General features: G+C 43.3%; 1 protein-coding gene and 1 non-coding gene across 2 annotated transcripts in view; one reads left to right on the top strand and one right to left on the bottom strand.

Moving 5' to 3' along the window:
• Window positions 1-23,241, top strand: part of LOC119735248 (nephrin-like) — a 33,545-nt gene that overhangs the window by 4,629 nt on the left and 5,675 nt on the right. Inside the window, exons 4-18 of the mRNA XM_038208952.1 lie at window positions 506-835; window positions 2,022-2,131; window positions 3,833-4,013; window positions 5,133-5,213; window positions 6,365-6,586; window positions 8,625-8,915; window positions 9,748-9,885; window positions 10,576-10,743; window positions 11,937-12,221; window positions 14,253-14,528; window positions 16,091-16,218; window positions 17,454-17,634; window positions 19,979-20,053; window positions 21,150-21,362; window positions 22,909-22,944. Of these exons, the coding sequence (XP_038064880.1) occupies window positions 506-835; window positions 2,022-2,131; window positions 3,833-4,013; window positions 5,133-5,213; window positions 6,365-6,586; window positions 8,625-8,915; window positions 9,748-9,885; window positions 10,576-10,743; window positions 11,937-12,221; window positions 14,253-14,528; window positions 16,091-16,218; window positions 17,454-17,634; window positions 19,979-20,053; window positions 21,150-21,362; window positions 22,909-22,944 (2,715 nt within the window). The remainder of the gene's footprint in view (window positions 1-505; window positions 836-2,021; window positions 2,132-3,832; window positions 4,014-5,132; window positions 5,214-6,364; window positions 6,587-8,624; window positions 8,916-9,747; window positions 9,886-10,575; window positions 10,744-11,936; window positions 12,222-14,252; window positions 14,529-16,090; window positions 16,219-17,453; window positions 17,635-19,978; window positions 20,054-21,149; window positions 21,363-22,908; window positions 22,945-23,241) is intronic.
• On the bottom strand, window positions 16,721-16,793 carry Trnaa-agc. The gene has a single exon. It is a non-coding gene; the product is annotated as a tRNA-Ala (tRNA).

The raw sequence follows: 23,241 nt of genomic DNA, 5'->3' as shown, positions 1-23,241 counted from the left end.
CACTGACCAAGGTTAACTACAATTTTTTAACGTCGTGGTTACTAAAATGCCGCAAATATCACTTTTTCGGCGTTTTGAAATAATTATTACTACGGAAATGTGTCCCTTTTAGAACATCATAATATGTGTACGTGATCAAAATGCGCGTAAACTGTTGATACAACGCGCGCGTATTTACGCGTAGAACGTTCGTATTATACGCGGCCATCTTCGTAAGACCGGGGGCGAATTGGTCAATATGCAAAGTCTACTGTGTGAATGTTGTATGCATATCCGCTATCCAGTCTTTATATAGAGATCAGTGCTCTGGACCTGTGTTGAAGTAGTGTTGGATATTTACAAATGTAAAAGAGGTTCCTGTTCTCAACATCTTGGTATTCAGCTTGGGTCCATCACAGATATATTTGGAGCCAGGACCCTCTGTCAGAACAAACTGCTCATTTCTATAAAACTTGATTGAGAAAATCTCTTGTGTTTCTGTCGTTTTGTCTTCCTCGAACCCCAGTCCCCCCGGACCCCCCGACGATCGACGACCACGAGAACGGCACCCGGATCACGGTGGACCCCCCGGCGGCCGTCACCTTAACCTGCCGGGCCAACAACGCGCGCCCCGAGGTCGTCATCACCTGGCTGAAGAACGGGGAGCCCGTGCTGTACCTCACGCCCACCACGGTGGTGGCGGACGCCGGCGACCCCCTGGGCAAGAAGAAGAACCTGGCCAGTACCCTGATGCTGAACCCGGAGAAGGAGGACAACGGGGCTGAGTACAAGTGCCTGGTGGAGCACCCGGCGCTGATCAGGCCGTACTTTGTCACGGTGGTCGTGAATGTCCGATGTAAGTCTCTCACTTATTCAAAGAAGTAATGACTTTAACCCCTTCCTTACCATGGGTGCTTTTTGTCGACCAGGAACTACCCCCCTGCTGCTTACCATAGGTGACTTTAGTCGACAAGGAAACCACACACAAGACAACCTCAGCACAGATTTAGTCACTGCTTTCCAGAAAGCTGGCATGTTGATATGTTTGGCCGCCCGTATTGCATCAACCATATACCAGCTGAAAGAGTGTTTTTGGATCGTGCTAATGGTGTAGTTTATTTAAGACAATTGAAATTATGTCCATCATAAGCATATGTGACCTGTTCTGTCAAAATCAGACTTTTCTGGGCATAAGGTCAAAAATGAGATTTTTGCATATTGTAAAAACATGTACTTTTTCCTTTTAATAGGTGGTTTAATTTTTGAAACCGGTCATTCCTGGGCAGAGTTATGCTGTTTTGAAGTTCATTGTGTCGAAAAGTAGAAAATACAGAAAATGGCCTCGAACGTCACAAAACAGTAATTTCTTTAACTGATATACCTTAACAAATCATCAAAAATACTATATTTAGAGTTCAAATTAGGGTTTCAAACTTTTATAGTATATTTAAGGCATGTTCAGGATTACAAATATGCAAAAATTTCAAAATTGAAAAAAATCACCCCACAGCGTTTTTTGGCCCTATCTCAATTTCAACCTCTGCCCAGAGGCGTCTGCTTTTGACAGAACAGGTCACATATTACAAATATCTGCTCATAAGTGTTAAACTTGCACGTTACTTCACAAGTAAATCACGAGTAAATTACAAGTCCTGACAAGTCCTCACAAGTCCTCACAAGTCCACACAGGTCCCCACAAGTCAATTCACAGGTCTGGTCACAAAATGGCTGAACAATCATAAAAGATTTGTCTTGGTGACAGTTCATTTGAACAACTTGTGACTCGACTTGGGACTACATGACTTGGGATTTTACTTGTGAGGACTTGTGATGGACTTGTGAGGACTTGTGAGGACTTGTAAGGACTTCTGAGGACTTTTGAGGACATGTGAGGACATGTAAAAACTTGTGAGGACTTGAATTGTGATGGACTTGACTTTCAAACTAATATCAACTGTCCACTTGGCAATTATTTCAGGCCAAATGATATGAAAAACGTACATTGTGACTTTAAATATTCCGTCGTTTGACCATTCTTTCAGTTCCACCTGGTCCCCCGCTGATCACTGGTTACCAGCAGGGTGTAGCGGTACGACAAGGAGACGTGGTCGCTCTGGACTGCGCTTCTAGAGGCGGTAATCCACTCGCTGAGGTAAAACAAAATTGGTCGCAAGTTCGCAACTAATCACTCTTATCATGCACATTGCCAATGATAGGCTTAGTACGCACATTTGACTTGGGAAATGCATTTTGAACGACGTATCCTGGCACGTGACCATTGTACAAGCAAGAGGCTCCCCTTCAATAAAGAAACCATTGTGCAAGGTTTTATACAAAGCAACTGTTCTGTGCTTAGGACTGATATCATGTACCCTGTGAAATTAAACCATAATACAGGTATTAGGCCATAAAAAAAATATTCTGTCTCTGGTCAGACCAAAGTTCCGGAATTGGCGCGGCCACGCGGATTTTTTTTTTTTTTTTTTTTTTTTTCTTCTTCAAGCTTGGATTGTACAGACAAGGTGGGGTACTATTTTGCTTTTTTGGTGTCCTCATGTACATTGGTGTCCTCCATAATTTGCCTTGGTGCTTTCGATCATTTGCCTTGGTGCAATTTCCCATTCCTTGGTGCTCTTTGGTAAAAAAAATTGAGGAGGTGCGGAAATAGAGGGCGCTGTTGGAGTTACCGCGGAACATTTTGGAAAAAAAAAAATATCGACGCTTATGATTAAAATCGACGCGCGCGCTGACCAGAGACCGACTTATTTTTTTTTTGGCCTTATACATAACGGTTCTCATATTTCTCTTGTACTTCATTTACCTGTCTCTAATAACAGACATAACTTCTAGCGCCTTGAGTACCTAATTATTGGAAGATACATGTGCTTTATAAGAATTCGGTATTATTATTATTATTATTATTATTATTATTATCTAATTTGGAAGAAAACTGACTTTTGAAGGTAGTTTCAAGATGGTGTTTCCGCAGCCACACTTTTTGACGTGTGTCAGCAACTGTAACGGAGTCCAGTTGCGAGACCCTAAAGATTTTGAATAATTTCTGTTTTCTCGAAATTTATAGAATCAAATGAGTTGAAACTTCTACTACACATTAGTTGTAATACACCCTAATTAAGATTTTCAGCAATTTTGTCGTTTCAAACGAAAAAAAACAAATGCACAAAAAAGCTTGTTATGCTATGTCAAGTTCCTTGACTTTAATGCCTGCCATAATGCAGTCCGCGCCTTATTTCTCTCGAAATTAGACTACGGCTGCTGCTTACTTAACAGTATCTCAAAGAAAGATCTTTCTCGTCTTCAACGGCTTCAAAACAGATGTGCTAGGCTCATTTTCCAGATGCCCATTTACACACATATATCTCCCCTTCTTAACCAGTTACACTGGCTTCCAGTTGCACAACGCATTCAATTCCGTACTATGGTCCACACTTACAAATCTCTCAACTCCTCTGCCCCTGATTACCTCTCTTCTCTTCTCTCAATTCGAACCGGGTCTCACTCCCTTCGCTCTTCTCATGGGAAATCTCTTGTTGTCCAGAGGACAAATAAACTCGCAGGTGATCGGGCCTTCTCTATTGCTGCTCCCCGATTGTGGAATAGTCTACCCATCCCTATCAGAAACTCCGATACTGTGCCAACCTTCAAGAAGGCTCTCAAAACCCATTTTTTTCTCCCCACACCATAGCTGGTCGTACGCCCTTGTTGTTTTTCTGTTGTTCTTTCTGTAGTTCTTCTTTCTTTGTTTCAGCGCCTTGTATCCTTTGGCAATTTGGCGCTCTATAAATCCAGTTATTATTATTATTATTATTAATCAACTGATTGAATTTACCAGGTGTACTGGTGGAAAAACGGCGTCCAGATGGACCACTCCTACATCACGGATGGCGCGGGTGCGCGCAACACCCTCCCGATAACGGTCGGCTACAGCGACAACAACGCCGTGTACAAGTGCCAAGTCAGCAGTGTGGTGCTCCCAGAGCCGCTCACCGCCCAAGTCCAGTTCACTGTCTACTGTAAGTTCAGCAGCCACTTTCACAAAACTTTGCGTAACCTATGCCATGCGAAGGTTAGACGCAACGGTTACGATGTTCGACTCGTGTGCCGTGGTACATGGGTTCGAATCCTGACCGTGGGAACATTGCGTAACATACACCATGCGAAGGTTTGACCCAACGGCTACAGTGTTGGACTCGTGTGCCGTGGTACATGGGTTCGAATCCTGACCATGGGAACATTGTGCTTGTGCTCTTGAGCAAGGCACTTTACCATTATTGCTTCGTCCTTTGGATTGGACAGAAAGCCGTAGGTCCTGTGTGCTGTGTAATGCACGTTAAAGAACCAAAAGAGAAGGGTTTGCCCCGGTGTTTCTGGCAATGGCTGCAACATGCGCTGCAGCACCTAGCAAATGGGTCTCGTATGTTCATATACTTCATTTACCTGTCTTCGGTTGCATTCTCCCCCTGCACTTTGTATCCTTTATAAATACGGTTATTATTATTATTGTAAAAAAAAATTCATAAATAAATAGCTGTGCAATGTTGTAAAGACATTAAACATTTTAGACCATAACAGCTTTTCAGTGGCTGTTTGTGCACGATTTCTGAGAAGTCACGAAATAGTTAAATCCCCATCGCCGGCAGTTTATAATATACAGTGGACAGTCGCTATAATGAACGTTGCGGGATCCACAGAAAATGTTTGTAACAGTTTAGCCATTTTAAGCGGCACCCTCTTTTGACCATTCTGGCAACTGGCATTTCTCACATCCCACAGCCGCACGTGAAGTCGTCACGAAACTTCAACAATGGGTGGCTTTTTCCTTCTATTCTTTGGGGAAATAATAGCCACCGGTTACTCTTAAATATTCAAGTCCGATGCAAAGCATGGGCCATTTGACGTTTGGCGATTAATTAATTAAAAGTGGCCCAAATAATGTTTAACCTATAGACGATGTTCGGTACATTTTGTACATGAAAACTGGTAGCCCAGGATGATGTTCGGTATAGCCGAATGTTCGGTATAGCAGCGTTCCATTGTACATTTGTCCAACTTGCCATCAATTCGAGCAAAAGTCATTGGCATTATAAGTTTGTTTACAGGTGATTTTTTTACGTGTTGTTTTTCCCCTGTAGTCCCGCCTGCATATGTGAACATTACGGGTCACGAGAATATGGTGAACTCTGGAGCTACGCTAACACTGCAGTGCACATCAGGTAGGACATATTGAAATGAGTAGTGATTTCAGAACTGTTATATTCTATTTTTAAATCTATTTTTCAAGGTGAAACTTGAAAACACAGGGTCAGTAAAAAAACAACAACACAAAAACCCAAATGGCAGGACCAATTTTGGAACGAAGTTTTGCCTGTAGCATTTTTAAAATATAGGAAGCCCGATCACAGAGCTTTCTTTTAGTACAAGAATCATTCAAATCACTCATGTACTTTTAAAGTTACGGAATTTTAAAGTTCTGTCCATGGCTCACAAAAAAAGGTAAGTGTTCTTTAAAAAAAAAAACGAAAACAATTCACATGCATCCCTATAACAACTGTGTATGTTTTGCTGAAAGAACACTTACTTTTTTTGTGATCCGTGCACAGAACTTTAAAACAGTGTTTGTGTTCAAAATTCTGTAACTTGAAAAGTACATGAGTGATTTGAATGATGCTTGTACTGAAAGAAAGCTTAAAGGGAATATACAACATTTGCAAACATCAAAAAATAAAACTACCAAATCATTTTGAAATACCTTGCTGGACTGTTTGTGAATGACAGTGTAAAGCATCCTGTAAAATCATGGCACCTGGTATACTGTCATTTTCAAGAAAAGCAGGTTTTTTTGTATCAATTTCCAACGCTGATCGGCCGATCAGCGTTGGAAACAACTGGCTTTTTTTTTCTAATATTGGCCCCAATGGACCATCGCACTTGTTTGCAATCGATTACAAACCTATGAACGGGTACGAAACCAGCTAGACTGGTTCCCTGACCTTACAATTCCCCAATGTATGTAAACTGCTCTGTTTCTTCTTATATGGAGTCAGGGAACCAGACTACAGGAAAATGATCGTTTTTCTTGGTTTTTATAGCATTTTCGAACCCAAAACCTCAAAAAAGTCAGTGTAACTATATTTGCTATATATTTCCAACCCCCCAATTCCATCCATTTCTGAAAATTACAGCAAAAGCAAATGATGTACATTCCCTTTAATGACTGGGTTTTTATACCCTAGATTTTGAAAGTGCGACAGGCAAACCTTCATTCAAAATTGGTCCCGCCATTTGGGTTTCTATTATTTTGTACTCATTTTGCATGGGGAATACATCGTTCACAAATTTTTCCTGGATTATCCGTGTATCACAGCCAACAGCAACCCCAGCGCCTCGATCTCCTGGTACACCGGTGGTCAGCAGGTCAGCTCCTCCAACGACGTGGTAGTCCCCGCCCCCAACGGGGGGTTCATCACCTCGCAGAACCTGACCATCACCGTGATAGGCCAGACGGACAGCATGGATTACATGTGCCAAGCTACCAACCTGGAGTTGTACGAGTACGCCAATGCGGTGGCCACGGTCAACGTCATGTGTAAGTAGCATTGTATGTCAAATTGTACGTAAGGTGCACTTTAAAGGGACACTGGGTCCTAGAACAGCCCAATTGGGCTACAAAACGCGCTTTGAACGAAATGTTGTTAATCGGAAAGAACATTTAAAAGTAGGATATAAACATCCACACAACTATCCTTTCAAAACTGGGCGTTTTTGTGTTAATCGTGTATTATGTGTGCGTGAACGAATTTCGGGGTCCACTTTTGCGACCCCAAAAATTGGAGCTGTTTTGATGCTAGTTGTGATTTCATCCGTAAAGTGTTCGCCTTTTGCGAACGTGTAAGAAACCCTATTTTGTGCGTTGGTGATTGGTCACCGCGCACTGTTCGCGAGCACCATGCTGTGTTTATATGGTACGTACATTGACTGAAAGTGAAAACGACAGGAAAAGCATATTCATACTCCATTGACTCCGATGTAAACAACCGAGGCTTTTTTTTCATCTTTAGACATTAGGTTGGTTTCCTTTGAACCAGATGTTTGAAATAGGATTAGTAAACGATCCAAAACATAACATTTTCGGGGATTTCGGGACCTAGTGCCCACAACGCCAGAATCAACATGAAAAATAACGATGGTGATCACCGTGGAGTACTGTCAGTGCGCAACAGCACGGCACCAACCATGAACCGTGTATGAAAATCGCAATTTCTAACCCAAGCAACTGTTCAAAATTTGTTTTAAAAATGTCATTAGAATTAAGAGAAGTCTGCTTTAGGTTGAAAGAGTCATTTTGGAATGATGAAAAAAAAATCACCCTTGACTCCAACTTGATCAAAACTAAGCGATTCAGCGCGGTATTGCACATTCACGGTACATGCCGGTGATGGCGATCTTTAGTTTTCGTGTTGATTTTGGTGTCATTATCATCATTTTACCCCCAAATTTCCTTCAAAAATTCACAACCCTGCCCTCTGTCTTTGACATTCCTGTTTGTTCTTAATGTCGACAACTAGTTTGGTAAGTCAAATGAATTAAAGTGGCTTTTTATTTCTTATATGTTAAAGAGGTTGTGGAATGCTCGAAGACATTTCCGTCATTTTTCGGGTATATGTAGCCTAAGGTGTGATGAAATAAAAACGACTATTGTTTCTGTCACAAAATGAGTACAAAAGGTACTTTTGAGAGCTGTTTTTCAGTTCCTGTTTCGACCCGAACGTGCAATTTGTGTAAAAGTCGTCGTTGCGGGCAGCAAACAAAACACAGTAAATCGTGACGTAATAAACAGGACTCGTTTATGCTACTCTGCATCGGGAGTCCTGTTTATTACGTCACGATTTACTGTGTTTTGTTTGCTGCCCGCAACGACGACTTTCACACAAATTACACGTTCGGGTTGAAACAGACATGACAGGACTTGAAAAACAGCTCTCAAAAGTACCTTTTGTACTCATTTTATGACAGAAACAATAGTCGTTTTTATTTCATCACACCTTAGGCTACATATACCAGAAAAATGACGGAAATGTCTTCGAGCATTCCACAACCTCTTTAAGCCCCAGTCACGCATTCACGGTTTGGAGCTACAGATACATACAGTTTGAAATTTGTGATAAACCGTGGGAGTACCGTAATCATCCTTAGTACATCCGTGGTTATCCGTCATCTTCCTTGGGTATTCGTGGAGGGGCTACGGAAGGTTGAAACTGTTCCAAACTTCTGTGGTGAAACGTCATGAACATCAATCCGTAGTGCAACCGTGGGACATCTGTAGGACAACCATACTAATTCGCAGTGTTATTCGTGGCTATTTGTACATATTCTTGGAGATTCGTAGCTCATTCATGACAGAAATCTCTACGAATTCGCTACAAAGGTCCTACGGATATGCCCGAATGTGCTAGGTTCCCTTACTATCTTTCAACCAGTTTGTTTTTCAACAATAATTACGCCAGTTACTTTTGGATGCCTGCAAATGATGGACTATAGCCCAGTTTAAGGGGCTCTACACTAATGATTACCATTAAAGACTAACTCTGTGTGCGCATGTGACTACTTTTTTTTTTTCTTGACAGATCCTCCCGGGCGGCCGCTCATCTCGGGCTACGAGGAGGACGAGGAGGTCAAAGCCGGCAACCTCCTGCGGCTGACCTGCATCGCGGTGGGCGGCAACCCTCTGGCCACGCTGACCTGGCAGAAGAACGGCGAGGAGCTGGAGGGGGACTACGGCACCAGCGGCCAGCTGGCCACCAACGAGCTGCCGCTGATCCTGAAACAGACCGACAACAAGGCCAACTACAGCTGCAGCGCCTCCAATCAGGCTACCCCGACGCCGCTGGTCACTCAGGTCTCGCTGGATGTACTCTGTAAGTACTCGGAGGTGGATCTACATAGGGGTGGGGGGGATCAGAGATTTAAGGGGGAATAGGGCCACAGAAACATAAGAGAAAAACAAATTTCAAATGTTTCATGTTAAAACCCCACACACAGCAGTTAACTCTTTCAGTGCCCGCGAAATTTGAAAAGTTTAACCCTAAAGTGCCCAACTTCGAGCGTTTTTGTTAATTGTTCGAAATTCTGTAAAAAAAAAAAGTAAATAAGTTTTACTCACTAAATTTGTTGTTGTTGCTCTCTGGTATATCCTTGATATATTGGAAAGTCAAAAGTAGTGACAAACATAGTGATACACCCTGAAACACTGGCCTGAACACAGGGGATTTCCGCACTTTTTGCAGAAAATACGAGATTTAGTGCTGCGCCCTCTCGCAAGAACTCGAATGAAAAAAAAATAAATACAGGTCGTACATGCATGAAAATGGAACCATTAGAAAGAGCGAGAGCGCCCCCTTTTGATAACATATTTACTCTACCTCGTACATGTACGAGGTTTGGCAATTTTAAGTACGAACATTTACGAACATTACCTCGTACATGTACGAGGTTGGCGCTTTTGTACTAACAAATATACCTCGTACATGTACGAGTTTGGTACTGAAAGAGTTAACGTAAGGCACTTCATCGAAACTGACTGAGCGTTCTGTTGCATAAAGTTCATGTTCTTACCTATCACTCGGGCATTGTTAAGAAGGGCGAGAAATCGTGGACCGGACGGACGACATTTGCACCAGTGCAGCAAACTCTACAACATAATATGGAATACATGCGCAACTTGTGTTTTCTTCTCGTTTGACTTCTTAGTTCCACCTGAGAGAGTTTTCGTGACTGCCGAGCCCCCTCAGTCAAGAGAGGGCGACAGAGTGCTTGTCAAGTGTCGCACCGCCAGCAGCAGTCCAGCCAGTGTACTGTCCTGGTGGAGGGACGGAGTACCCATAGACGGTAAGATTTTTTTTATTTTTTTTTTCCTTCTTTGTTCTTCAGAAGTAATGGACACCATTCACAAATAATGTGTTTTTACCGATTCAAGGAACAACAATGCAATAAATCTATAGGTCGCCATCTTCATAGGAAAATTACAACTGCACGTTCAACAGCATGAGGTGCGTGTGCGCGCAGTGTGCAAACTGTTCTAAACAGGCATGCGTGTTGCTCGAAATTTCTTTGAAATACGACGCAGCTGATGCGCATCACAAAAATTTGATGCCCAAAATGCCGATGCACGTGGCAATCTGTAAAAAGTGACGTCATTTGAGAGAGACCTATTAACAAACTAACCTAACATGATATTTTGACCGTTTCATATTTTTAGATGTGTGCAGTTAGATTTAGGTTTTTGTAATATGGGTATAAAAGTATGATGAAGCTGATGCTGGCCTGAGCCGAAGACGAGAAACATCATCCCCGACCAGCTCCCTTATAACCAGTTTTAAATGTAATGTGTAAAACTGCTGCATAACACTATTTTCCTATTCATAAATACATTTTCCATTCTGAAAAACCCTACAAGAATTTTAAAAGAGTTATTAAAAAGCTTGATTTCATTTCAACATTTCGTAACATATGTGCATAGACTTTGATCTTTTTTTGATTTAAGTGTTTTTATATTTGTAAATGTCACTTCTTTACTAGGCGGTGAGGCTGTCGTCGAGCCGTCGGATAACAGCGGTTTCTCCACCAGCAGTGAGTTGGTCATCGAGAACGTGTCGCTGTCCGACAACGGTCGAGTATTTCTCTGCCGCGCCAAGAACGACCTGATCGTGGAGGCCGTGAACGACGGCTTGATCATGGACGTCAGATGTGAGTAAAATCCATTGACCAAAAACCTATTATATCATGTCTGCGATACTGTCATTGTTTCAGTGGTCTAGAATGGCCACGTGTCTGGACAATAAAAAGAACCATTTATTTCATATACACTGTGTTGTATATAAATGATCTCATATACACTGCGTTGCACCTCATATACACTGCGTTGCATATAATTTTCACTGCGTTGCGCGCATTTGTAGTGCATGCCCGCGCTGCTTGCAACTGAGAACTGCAACCAGTCACGTGTCTGGCAGGAAAGCTCGCAGTTATCCAAGGTTACGGGTTTATAAAGGGCATATCCCTCACCATAGCAGTCAACAGTCGTTAATAAGAACCCAATTGGAACCTGCTTAACATGCTTAGAAAGCAGGCTTTCAAGTTTTCCTACTTTTCCTACTTTTTCCTATTTTTTTTTACCTAGCTTCTACCATACCTACTTTTTGTTCTAGAAATTACTACTTTTTATTACTTTTCATTACCTTGTTGTCCCACACCTCCGAAAAAAATGAAATCTCATTGAATAATTTTTATAACAGTGTTGCGCACTGTCATTATGTTAAATCACACAATGAAGGGCTTGGGCGCAGGAGTACTGCAACTGTACTTCCAAGAGCTTAGTTGAATGTTTTGAGTACGGAACATGAGGCTTATGATGCTGTGGACATGCGTGGATATCAACAAAAACTACTAAAAGCCCACAAAAGTCCTACTTTCATCCTGATTTTGTCCTCCAAAGTCTTACGTGTGTCCTGGTTTTGTTTTTATTTTGATCGTACTGTTCACTAACTTTTTCACCTGGGTCTGCTTGAACGCCTGTGACATAGTACGCTGTTGGAACATACAGTGTTGCATTGGAAAGGTGACCCACATGCACAGTAAGTGAGGCCTAATGGTTCGATCTTTTGTGCGACCATCAAAGTCTTAAGATTTTGCGTCGGGGTGATATAAATCAAATTAGGTTTTGCCCTTCACCGACGTTAAAACACCGTATACTCAGAGTGTTACCTCCCGAGTGAAAGTTGGAAAAAATCACTCGGGTGGGACTCGAACCCACGACCTCCTGCTTTCTAGTGCAGATGTCTTACCACTCGACCGCCGACCACGTCGGTGAAGGGCAAAACCTAATTTGATTCAACAAAGTCTTTCTATAAAGTTGCAAATACTGTTTTTCCGGCCACCAGTCAAGCCCCAGATCAGCATCGCCGACCAAGTCACCATCAGCACCCGGGAGGGACCGGGTCTACAGATCCTCAACTGCACGGCCACGGGCAACCCGGAGGCCTTGACCTACGTCTGGCACCAGAACGACGCCCCCATCGCACTGGAAGGGAACACCCGCTTCACTGTCAACGAAGCCGGCTCGCTGTTTGTCCACAACGCCACCCGGACGGAGGTGGGCAAGTACATGTGCGTCGTCAGCAACGAGGAAGGAAGCAGTAACATCACGATCACGTTCAATGTACAGTGTGAGTATTGAGTAAAGTGACTCGTAGCAATGCCATGATCATGCGAGTTGTGAGTGTACGCAGAGGTGGGCGAGTACATGTGCCGCGTCAGCAACGAGAAAGGAAGCAGTAACATCACGATCACGTTCAATGTACAGTGTGAGTATTGAGTAAAGTGACTCGTAGCAATGCCATGATCATGTGAGTTTTGAGTGTTTAAGAGTACGCGGAGGTGGGCAAGTACATGTGCCGCGTCAGCAACGAGGAAGGAAGCAGTAACATCACGATCACGTTCAATGTGCAGTGTGAGTATTGAGTAAAGTGACTCGTAGCAATTCAGTGATCATGTGAGTTTTGAGTGTTTAAGAGTACATGTGGGCCATCAGCAATTAGGAAGGGAGCAATAACATCACGATCACGTTCAATGTACAGTGTGAGTATTGAGTAACGTGACTCGTAGCAATGCCGTGATCATGTGAGTTTTGAGTGTTTAAGAGTACAAGGAGTACATGTGTGTCATTGGCAACGAGGAAGGAAGCAGGAACATCACGATCACGTTCAATGTACAGTGTGAGTATTGAGTAACGTGACTCGTAGCAATGCCGTGATCATGTGAGTTTTGAGTGTTTAAGAGTACATGGAGTACATGTGTGTCATCAGCAACGAGGAACGGAGCAAGAACATCACAATCACGTTCAATGTACGGTGTGAGTATTGAGTATTAAAAGTGACTCGTAGCAATGCCGTGATCATGTGAGTTTTGAGTGTTTAAGAGTACACCTAGTACGTATGTGCCTTGTCAGCAACGAGGAAGAGAGCAGTAACGTCACAATCACGTTTAATGTACCGGTACAGTGTGAGTATTGTAGCAATGCCTTGATCATGTGAGTTTTGAGTTCTGAGTGTTTATAAATACACGAAGGTGGCAAGTACATGTGTGTTATCAATAATGAGGAAGGGAGCAGTAAGCATCATGGGCACATTCAATGTACAGATTGATTATTGAGTAAATTGACTCGTGGCAATGCCGTGATCATGTGAGTTTTGAGTTTTTAAGAGTACGCGGAGTACATGTGCATCATCAGCAACGAGGAAGGAAGCAGAAACATCACAATCACGTTCATTGTACAGTGTGAGTATTGGAGCAATGCCTTGATCATGTGAGTTTTGAGTTCTGAGTGTTTATAAATACACGGAGGTGGCAACTACATGTGTTATCAATAATGAGGAAGGGAGCAGTTAGCATCACGGTCACATTCAGTGTACAAATTGAGTATTGAGTAAATTGTGACTCATAGCACTGGTCTGATCAAGCGAGTTCTGAGTTCTGAGTGTTCATGAATACATGGTCGGCAAGTACACGTCAGTAACAAGGAAGGGAGCAGGAATATTACAATTAAAGTTCAATGTAAATGAACATTGTGAGTATTGAGTACAGTAACTCATAGCAGTGTTGGGATCATGCGAGTTTTGAGTGTTGTTTTAATGCATGGAGGTCAGCAGGTAGCGAGGAAGGGAGCAGTAACATAATGATTGAATTCAATGTACAGTGTGAGAATTGTGCATGAGTTTAGTGAGTGATAGTCAATGTTAAAATGTGAGTGTTGAGTGTTTATAATGAGTGCTTAAAAGTGGCAAAGTATGTGTTTCGTTAGCACTGAGGAACGGAGCAGTGTATCTGTATGCTACTGCACAAACGCCTATGGTGGGGCTATCACGTGCAGGTACGTGTTCAACAGATCCTTTCAGTCGTCGGGAATTGGGTCTTTTGTTGAAAACGATCTGTAGTAAGTTTGTGTGCTTAGTCTATGGGAGAGTGTGATATTACAGGGACAAAGGGAAATACAAAGCATTGTCATCGAGAGTATAGTAAAACAAGAGTCCGTGTACTGAGTGTGAGAAATGTGTAAGCATTATCATTGGTAATTTCAACAGTAGTGGTGTGCATTGTGAGTTTTGAGTATAGATTCGTAGAAATATGTGTTAAATTGGTTTTGCTACACAGACAGTACATCATTCAAACTTCTCTGCGAACTTTACCATTTGTTTCAGACTCGCCCATTATCTCCACCGGCGACCAGGTCGTCATCAACCTCTTCTCCATCAGTGAGCTGGCCTGCGAGGCAGACGCCAGCCCCAAGCCCGAGGGGTTCATCAGGTGGTCGCGGGAAGGGTTCGACCTGAGCGCGCACCAGACCGAGTACAGCGAGGGCCGAGGGATCCTGCGCATTCTCAACGTCTCCAAGGCTGACGGCGGGCTGTACACCTGCACGGCCGACAACGGCATCGCGCCGGCTTCTACCAAGAATATACAGGTGGTCGTGCAGTGTAAGTGGATGGCCCTGCCCCTAAACCGGAGACCGGACCTCATATGAGGACAAGCAATGGCCCTGTGCTTCTGATATCTTATTGGCTGTGCCGCCTCTCCCTACGTCTCATGCACACTCGCGTGGCCACGTGTGGTCTAACGATAGAGCATAGAATTCACAATCCTGATCGTGAGATTGTGGGTTCGAGCCCCGCCGTGGCCATGCGTGTTGTGCCCTTGAGTAAGGCGCTTTACCTCAATTGCTCCTCTCAACGCAGGTGTTAAATGGGTACCGGCATTATTCAATGCTGGGAAGGTAACAGACTCGTTGTGGAGGAGGTGTGGCGATCCCCCACTGTAGCATTTCAAGACCCAATCACTTTGAAAGAGAGATGGGCACTCCGTTCCTGTGAACACAGGTTCATCCCCTATGCATCATGCTTCACCCTATTAGTCACCCTATTGACCTAACTTGCAAAATAAAAAAACTCTGGGGGGAAAAAAACTTGAGGCAATATTTTTGTTGTCTTAATTTTGGCTAAATATCATGGCGTTGATACCGAAGCGTTGAAGGAACACAATCAATTATACAAAATTATATCTCAAGATAGTAACTCGCGTACGTTACCGCCTCAGGTAGTTACCGTACTTTCTCGCCGCCGTGACTTATTATCCCGCCATGGCAAGGTACAATCTCGCACCATTGAGATAGTATCTCCCCTCAGCAAGATATTTACTCCCCGCAGCGAGATAGTAAGTCGCTGCGGAAGGATACCAATTTGAATTTTTGTTATTGCTTGTGGCCCGTCTACGCTTCCATACGTTGATTATGCAGAGTTCTGTGACAGGTCTTTATTACAGCAAAAAGTGTTTCAAAGTTGCACTTTGCACAGTTTTAAAAGGAGAGGAAGTTCTCTTGCGATTTTCTCCATATCTTGTTTTTCTCCAACATGGAAATGCCCGTCTCTTTGAAAAAATGGCTTGTCACTTTTATAGCACTTTCCACCAAAGCTAGGTCTCAAAGCACTTCGCAGTTATTAACCCTGTTCATCAGGCCATGAGACCACTTTTCAGCAGCCAAGATCAGCGCAATCTGGTCTCTACCCTCGCAGGTTCCCATTTATACTCCTGGGTGGAGAGAGGCAATTGTAGTAAAGTGTCTTGCCCAAGAACACAAGCATCAGTGCAATCTGGTCTCTACCCTCACAGGTACCCATTTATACTCCTGGGTGGAGAGAGGCAATTGTAGTAAAGTGTCTTGCCCAAGAACACAAGCATCAGTGCAATCTGGTCTCTACCCTCACAGGTACCCATTTATACTCTTGGGTGGAGAGAGGCAATTGTAGTAAAGTGTCTTGCCCAAGAACACAAGCATCAGTGCAATCTGGTCTCTACCTTCACAGGTACCCATTTATACTCCTGGGTGGAGAGAGGCAATTGTAGTAAAGTGTCTTGCCCAAGGACACAAGCACCATGTTCCCCGTCAGGGTTCGAACCCATGTACCACGGCACATGGGTTGAACACCACTGGACCACGGCGATCCACAATGGTGACGATTTTTCTTTTTTCTTTTTTCGGTAGTCGTTCCGGAGATTGACCGCACCGTCCCCAACAAGGTGGCCCAGAGCATCGGCCAGTTGGCGGTGCTGCGTTGCCGGGCGGAGGGCGCCCCCGTGGTCAGATTCAAATGGTTCCAAGGAGGATCAGAGGTCAGGCATGAACTCATGAATATTTATCACACTATGAATTATGCATATCTTTTTTTCGTAACACCATGTAAATAGATACATCTAATTCACATTTCAACAAATCACAGGTTTCGTAAATGGCAAAGCTGTTTCTAATTCAATTTCTAATGTGTTTGGGTTTATTTTAATATGCTAAGCAACTTATGGATCTTTTTTCCATAAGTTTTTGTGTTCTACCAACTACCCTATGTTGGCGGTTCCCCATTTTGTCAGTGTCTTTGTTCAAGGGGCGCTAGTCAGAAGCCATAAACCCGTATATGCCATGTAGCCAGGGATCACGCCCAAAGTCACGATGCTAGCAACATTAGCAATGCTGCAAACCTGGAAAATAGCAAACGGGAATCACTCAGAGAGGATACAGCTTTTTATTACAATTTTTTTTTCTAATACATGTAAACCACAAAGGGAACCTGATTAGGTGCATTATAATTTATTTTTTTTTTTTAAAGTTGAACAAAGAAATTGACTGGAGCTGGGTTTGAACCTGCAACCTCCAGATCGCTGTTCTGGTGCTGTACCAACTGAGCTATCCAGCCGTAGGATCATTAGTGTTTGTTAATTATGCATCTTTATATGCCACCCAAGTAAATCCTTGTCATTTGATTGGAGGATTGTAGGTCACACGGCATTCATTAGTCCAACCATTGCATGGCCTACGCCATAACCGTGCATTTTTTGGTTCCATTCACCGTGCATTTTTGTCCCATCCCTTTTGATCTATTACACACCGTGCGCACACTAAGACGCGCCATATAGCATGCGTTATAGCAGTAGAAAACTTGCCTTTGAAGTTGATGCAGTTGCTTTAATGATTTTGTTGCATTGTTTTAAGAACTTACAATGTTAATTTTCATTATTGTCAGTGATTTTAAACCTTAATTGTATTGACTTGAACAAGCTGAAAAAGTAGTGGATATGGTACCATTTTGTGAGTTTTGTTTGTTCTTAAAAAGTTTTATCCTCCAAATGAATGACAAAGATCTACTTGGATGTTGTATAAAACAAATAATAAACGTTTTGCACAGTGCACGTGCAGTGGTGAGAATATTTTCATTCGTTGAAAGATGGAATGTTGCATTCAACGAGGCGAAGTCGAGTTGAATGGAATATTCCATCTTTCAACAAATTAAATGTGAAAATATTCTCACCATTGCACTCATAAACATTCATTATTTGTATACTATTGCTGTGAACAGGTGAACGTGACCAGCGACCATTACACGTTTGACACGCGTCAGGATCTGACCTACTCCAATCGCTACGAGAGTCGTCTCTACATCGGCCCCGTCAACGAGGTCTTCGACTACGGGACCTACGTCTGCAAAGCTTACAACGATCTCGGCGAGACCACTGTCTCTGTCCAGCTGGAACAAACCAGTGAGACCTTTTAGAACTTCTATTTACTGTAGAATGCAACTTCTATTCTTGCGGTTTGGCCGGGTTGTTGGTTGGGATGAGTAATTCAGTGACCCGTGATCAGTGAACCACCAATCGGATGATAGGGAATGGAACTTCTATTCTTGCTGTTTGGCCGGGTTGGGTTTGGGATGAGTAATTCAGTGACACGTGATCATTGAATCACCAATCAGATGACAGGGAATGGAACTTCTGGTAATCCTTACTTTTAGGACCCCGTTCCTATATAGGAAGGGAAAGACTCACCAAAACAGTTGACTAATAAATGACACTCAAAATTGACATTCTGATACTTCTTGGCACATCTGAACAATTGGCAATGACACCTTCTTGACTTCTAAAGACTGCTTTAGCCTGCAAAAGTCACTTTGGTACTGGACAGACATCTGCAAAAGTCAGTTTTGAACAGAACTCGTAAAAAAATAGAGGTGTCCTAAAAGTAAGGATTACCGAACTTCTATTCTTGCGGTGTAGCCAGGTTGTGGGTTGGGATGAGTAATTCAGTGACACGTGATCAGTGAATCACCAATCGGATGATTGGGAATGGAACTTCTATTCTTGCGTTGTAGCCAGGTTGTGGGTTTTGATGAGTATAATTTAGTGACCCGTGATCAGTGAACCACCAATCGGGAATGGAACTTCTATTCTTGCGGTGTAGCCAGGTTGTGGGTTGGGATGAGTAATTCAGTGACACATGATCAGTGAACTACCAATCGGATGACAGGGAATGGAACTTCTATTCTTGCGGTGTAGCCAGGCTGTGGGTTGGGATGAGTAATTCAGTGACACGTGATCAGTGAACCACCAATCGGATGACAGGGAATGGAACTTCTATTCTTGCGGTGTAGCCAGGTTGTGGGTTTGGATGAGTAATTCAGTGACACCTGATCAATGAACCACCAATCAGATGACAGGGAATGGAACTTCTATTCTTGCGTTGTAGCCAGGTTGTGGGTTTGGATGAGTAATTCAGTGACCCGTGATCATTGAACCACCAATCAGATGACAGGGAATGGAACTTCTATTCTTGCGTTGTAGCCAGGTTGTGGGTTGGGATGAGTAATTCAGTGACCCGTGATCATTGAACCACCAATCAGATGACAGGGAATGGAACTTCTATTCTTGCGTTGTAGCCAGGTTGTGGGTTGGGATGAGTAATTCAGTGACCCGTGATCATTGAACCACCAATCAGATGACAGGGAATGGAACTTCTATTCTTGCGTTGTAGCCAGGTTGTGGGTTGGGATGAGTAATTCAGTGACACGTGATCATTGAACCACCAATCAGATGACAGGGAATGGAACTTCTATTCTTGCGGTGTAGCCAGGTTGTGGGTTTTGATGAGTATAACTTAGTGACCCGTGATCAGTGAACCACCAATCGGATGACAGGGAATGGAACTTCTATTCTTGCGGTGTAGCCAGGTTGTGGGTTGGGATGAGTAATTCAGTGACACATGATCAGTGAACTACCAATCGGATGACAGGGAATGGAACTTCTATTCTTGCGGTGTAGCCAGGTTGTGGGTTTGGGATGAGTAATTCAGTGACACCTGATCAATGAACCACCAATCAGATGACAGGGAATGGAACTTCTATTCTTGCGGTGTAGCCAGGTTGTGGGTTTGGGATGAGTAATTCAGAGACACGTGATCATTGAACCACCAATCAGATGACAGGGAATGGAACTTCTATTCTTGCGGTGTAGCCAGGTTGTGGGTTGGGATGAGTAATTCAGTGACACGTGATCAATGAACCACCAATCAGTTGATAGGGATTTATTCAGGCGTTGTATAATACCGTATACTCTGTGAAATTATTCTGCCTAAAATGGTATCATTTTGGGAAAAAAGCAATCATTGAAGGTGGTTTTAGAACATGCGCCCGCGGGCACAATTTTTTTTACATGCCTTAGCAATGGAATCCACTTACAAAAATTGTGCGTACGTTTTCTCCATTTTCTCAAAAATGGAGAAAACCGAGCTGAAACTTCAACAATAGTTTTTTGATTTCCCTTTTTAACATTTTGAGCAATTTTGTTGTTTCAAACAAAAATGCACAGAAAGTAAATGTTCCCTTGTCGGGAAATTCATAACAGAATTTTGACCCCTGGAAAGAATCGCATATTGATTAAAAAAAAATGTAGGAATACCCCAAGCCTTATTCATACTACATATTTTGTACTATAAATCAATGTAATAAGCAGATTACCTCATCAATATGCATGACATATAAATATGCATGGTGTATAAATATGCATGAGTTGTATAGTTTAAATATTCATGTTTGTTCCTCCTTGCTCCTAGGTGCACCGGAGGCGCCCTTTGACCTAAAAGTGGACCAGATCCAACACAACTCGGTCAAGCTGAGCTGGAAACCAGGTATAGAACAAACATGCAGGAAATGAAATTACGCTAAGCAAAATTTACCTGCTAAGCTCAAATGAGATGAAGGTTTACAGTCGCACCATGTGACATCTCCTTTGTGAGTTTGTGAGGCTCTGAAAAGAGCCAGGAGGAAACTCAGCATTTCGGGCCGTATACTCTGCCTGTCGTCAGGAGACTGGAGATTATTCCATCACCATTCCTCCAGGTCGCCTGCTCCGAGGCCTCGTCTGCAAATTACCAATATAAGACTTGCCTAGTCTCTTCACTTGACATTGGAGCCTTGCAATATGAGCAGTATATACAGCGTGTGTCAATAAAAACGCAGGATTAGAAACAAAAATATTAAGAATATAAACCACCCCTATTCATCATAATGTTAACCCTCTTTTCACAGTACCTTTCCTTCTCTTCACTATGCTTTTTATCCCAGCTCATTTGGACAATCCTGTCCAGAGATAGAGTACATTGAAGAAGGGTTATAAATTCCAAGCTGGTCTGATTTGTGAAATCACACATACCTAATGAAAGGTTTGAATTCAGTACAGGTGAAAGTATTTGTGGATCACAAAGAAGGACATGTGTGGCAGGATTAGGTTTACATATCCTTTAGTCCACAATCAATGTTATTTGATATGTCAGAGACGACATTCATGATGCTTTGAAACAATGATAGTCCAGTTATTAAATTTAAGTGAAACTTATCATCAGTTGTTTCAAAGAAAGTTTTGTTCTGGTTTAATTGTCTTCAATGCATACCTGCATTGTACATAACTGGTCGTTGTGTAAAGGTCATTGAATCAGACCAACCCGCTTCAGAAGGGCTTCACAAAACTTGTCATAACTTTTGAACCAAAAGTCCAAATTCCACCAAACAAAAATCTTGTCAAAGATGAAATTATGGACAATCAAATCCTTATCAAATTAGGCACACCAGTAGCATAATTTTCTCAGAAAAAAAATCGCTTTGAATCCTGCGTTTTTATTGACACACACTGTACATGTTGTATCTGTTTTAAGTTTTGCAGGCATTTTTAGTTGAGTGGTTTTTTTTTTATACATTTTTTTTTGTTGGTTGTTTCCTCATCCACAGGTTTTGACGGAGGCCGGCCCCAGACCTTCCAGGTGCGTTTCAACCAGAAGGGTGAGCTGCAGTACCAGTACGTGGACGTGGTGCCGCCCAACGCCACCTCCTACGCCGTCACCAACCTCAACCCGGAGACAGACTACGAGTTCACGGTGCGAGGACGCAACGACCTGGGCACAGGAACCTACTTCCTGGGTATCGTCTCGGCAACAACCAAAAGTATGATCAGAAAACCAGAGAATTAATGGACTCTTTTGCTAAAATAAAACACCCAAAGGTCAAAATGGGAGAGGAAAACTTGAATTTGTTGAAGGGTTTCAAAAGGACATCTCTGGCCAAGTTCGGGCGACGACCATTAGTCGAGTAGTGGTTGATTTGTGACGTACCTTACGTCTGCGCACTGATAGCAACGTACGAACGTCTCTAGTCAAACGCTGGTCAAAATGTCATCGCAAAACTTCTGGATCCTGGCTCTCTGCTTGCGTTATGAATGTGCGCAGCTATTGGTTACCAGCGAAGCAACCAACCCCAGTAGGCTGGTTCCAAATAGTCGACTAGCGTAGTCAACCATCGTCGACTAGACAGAGTTCGGGCAAACGTTAGTTAACCATTGGTCAACTATAGTCCTTGCGCGAACTTGGCCTCTAATGCTTGGTGTAAAGCATCCTTAAAGATGCGATGCGATGCGAGGGTGCAGCCTCACCTACACCAACTCGGGACTTGGTCGCCGCCCTCCACTCTTCCCTATGCAGCATCAGGGTCCTCAGCTCCCCTGTGTCACTGAGACCAACATCCCGTCGCAGCGTGTCGATGTACGTGGCTCGTCTCCGCCCCCTCCTGGCAGTTCCATGAGTCGGCTCCCACAGGATGGTGTTGTCGGCTTCAGCTAGCTCCGGGTGGCGGATGCAATGGCCTGCCAGAGCCATCCTCCTCTCCCTGATCTTGTCCGAGATGTGTGAAAGGCCTCCTGAATGTCTCCTTTATGTTTTAAAGTTGGTGGCAGTGGTGGCACAGTGCGTAAAGCGCTCACCTCTCACTGCTGTGGCCTGGGTTCGAATCCTGGCTCGACTCGTATGTTAGTATAGTTGTTGGTTGATTCTCGCCTATGCCACGAGGTTTTTCCTCCCTGCTGTGAGGGTTTCCCTCCTGCAAAAATCAAAACTGTCGTTCTCTGGCTGTGCTCCGTAGTAAGCCAAGGGTCATATGGTGGCAGCCTAAGGCGCCTTTACATGCCTTCGGCTGGACCATGTTGTAGCTGCGTCCTTTAATAATAATAATGTTGGGTATTTATAAAGTGCACGTATCCACCAGGTACTGGTGCTCACGGTGCTACGTCATTATTACCCCTGCTCATTGGGCACATGAAACATTCAAAATACCATCTCAGCTCCCTGGGGAGTATACAGCTCGATGCAGCCTGTTAGGCGCAAGGAAGCTAATTCAATCACAGTAACCATCACTGCCTTCACAGGTACCCATTTACTCCTGGGTGGAGAGAAGCAATGCGTGACAAAGTGCCTTGCCCAAGGGCACACGCACCATGACCCCAGGCTGGACTGGAACCCACAACCTGCAGCTTTACCAGCAGACCACCAATCCAGTGCCCTTAACCACGAGGCCACAGGACAGTCCTTTGCAATGCAGTTTCAGCTGCAAGTAAGGATGATTAGCCCCTGAAATTTATTTATTTATGTATTATTAAGTTGAAAGGTTGAAAATTCAGAACTTAAGCGGAATTATTTTGTTCTCTTTTTTTCTCCTGTAGTTGCACCAAGTAAACCTATCGCTCCGGGCCCAACAGGTAAGAATCAAACGCACCATTGATATTTTATAAGATGGAATTTGTGTCAGGGAGACGTAAATTTTAAATTTGTTTTGTTGCCCTTTGTCAGCTTATTTTATAAAATGTACGGTTGTGGTACCCGCTGCTACATCAGACTTCAACCAAATAATGAAAGGTTTGCGGAAACACCATGTGCGAATAATTTCTCAACTAAGAGAATGGTTCTGAAAAGAACCAGAGGTATAAACTCGACGTTCCGGTCAGTATGCTCTGACCGTCTTCAAGAGAGTGCCTAAACTCTAAGAAAGTAAACAC

Source organism: Patiria miniata, unplaced genomic scaffold (assembly GCF_015706575.1).
Source record: "Patiria miniata isolate m_02_andy unplaced genomic scaffold, ASM1570657v1 HiC_scaffold_29, whole genome shotgun sequence".
Lineage (NCBI taxonomy): Eukaryota > Metazoa > Echinodermata > Asteroidea > Valvatida > Asterinidae > Patiria > Patiria miniata.
Note: the sequence above shows the minus strand (reverse complement) of the source record. Positions and strands in the feature narration are given on the sequence as shown.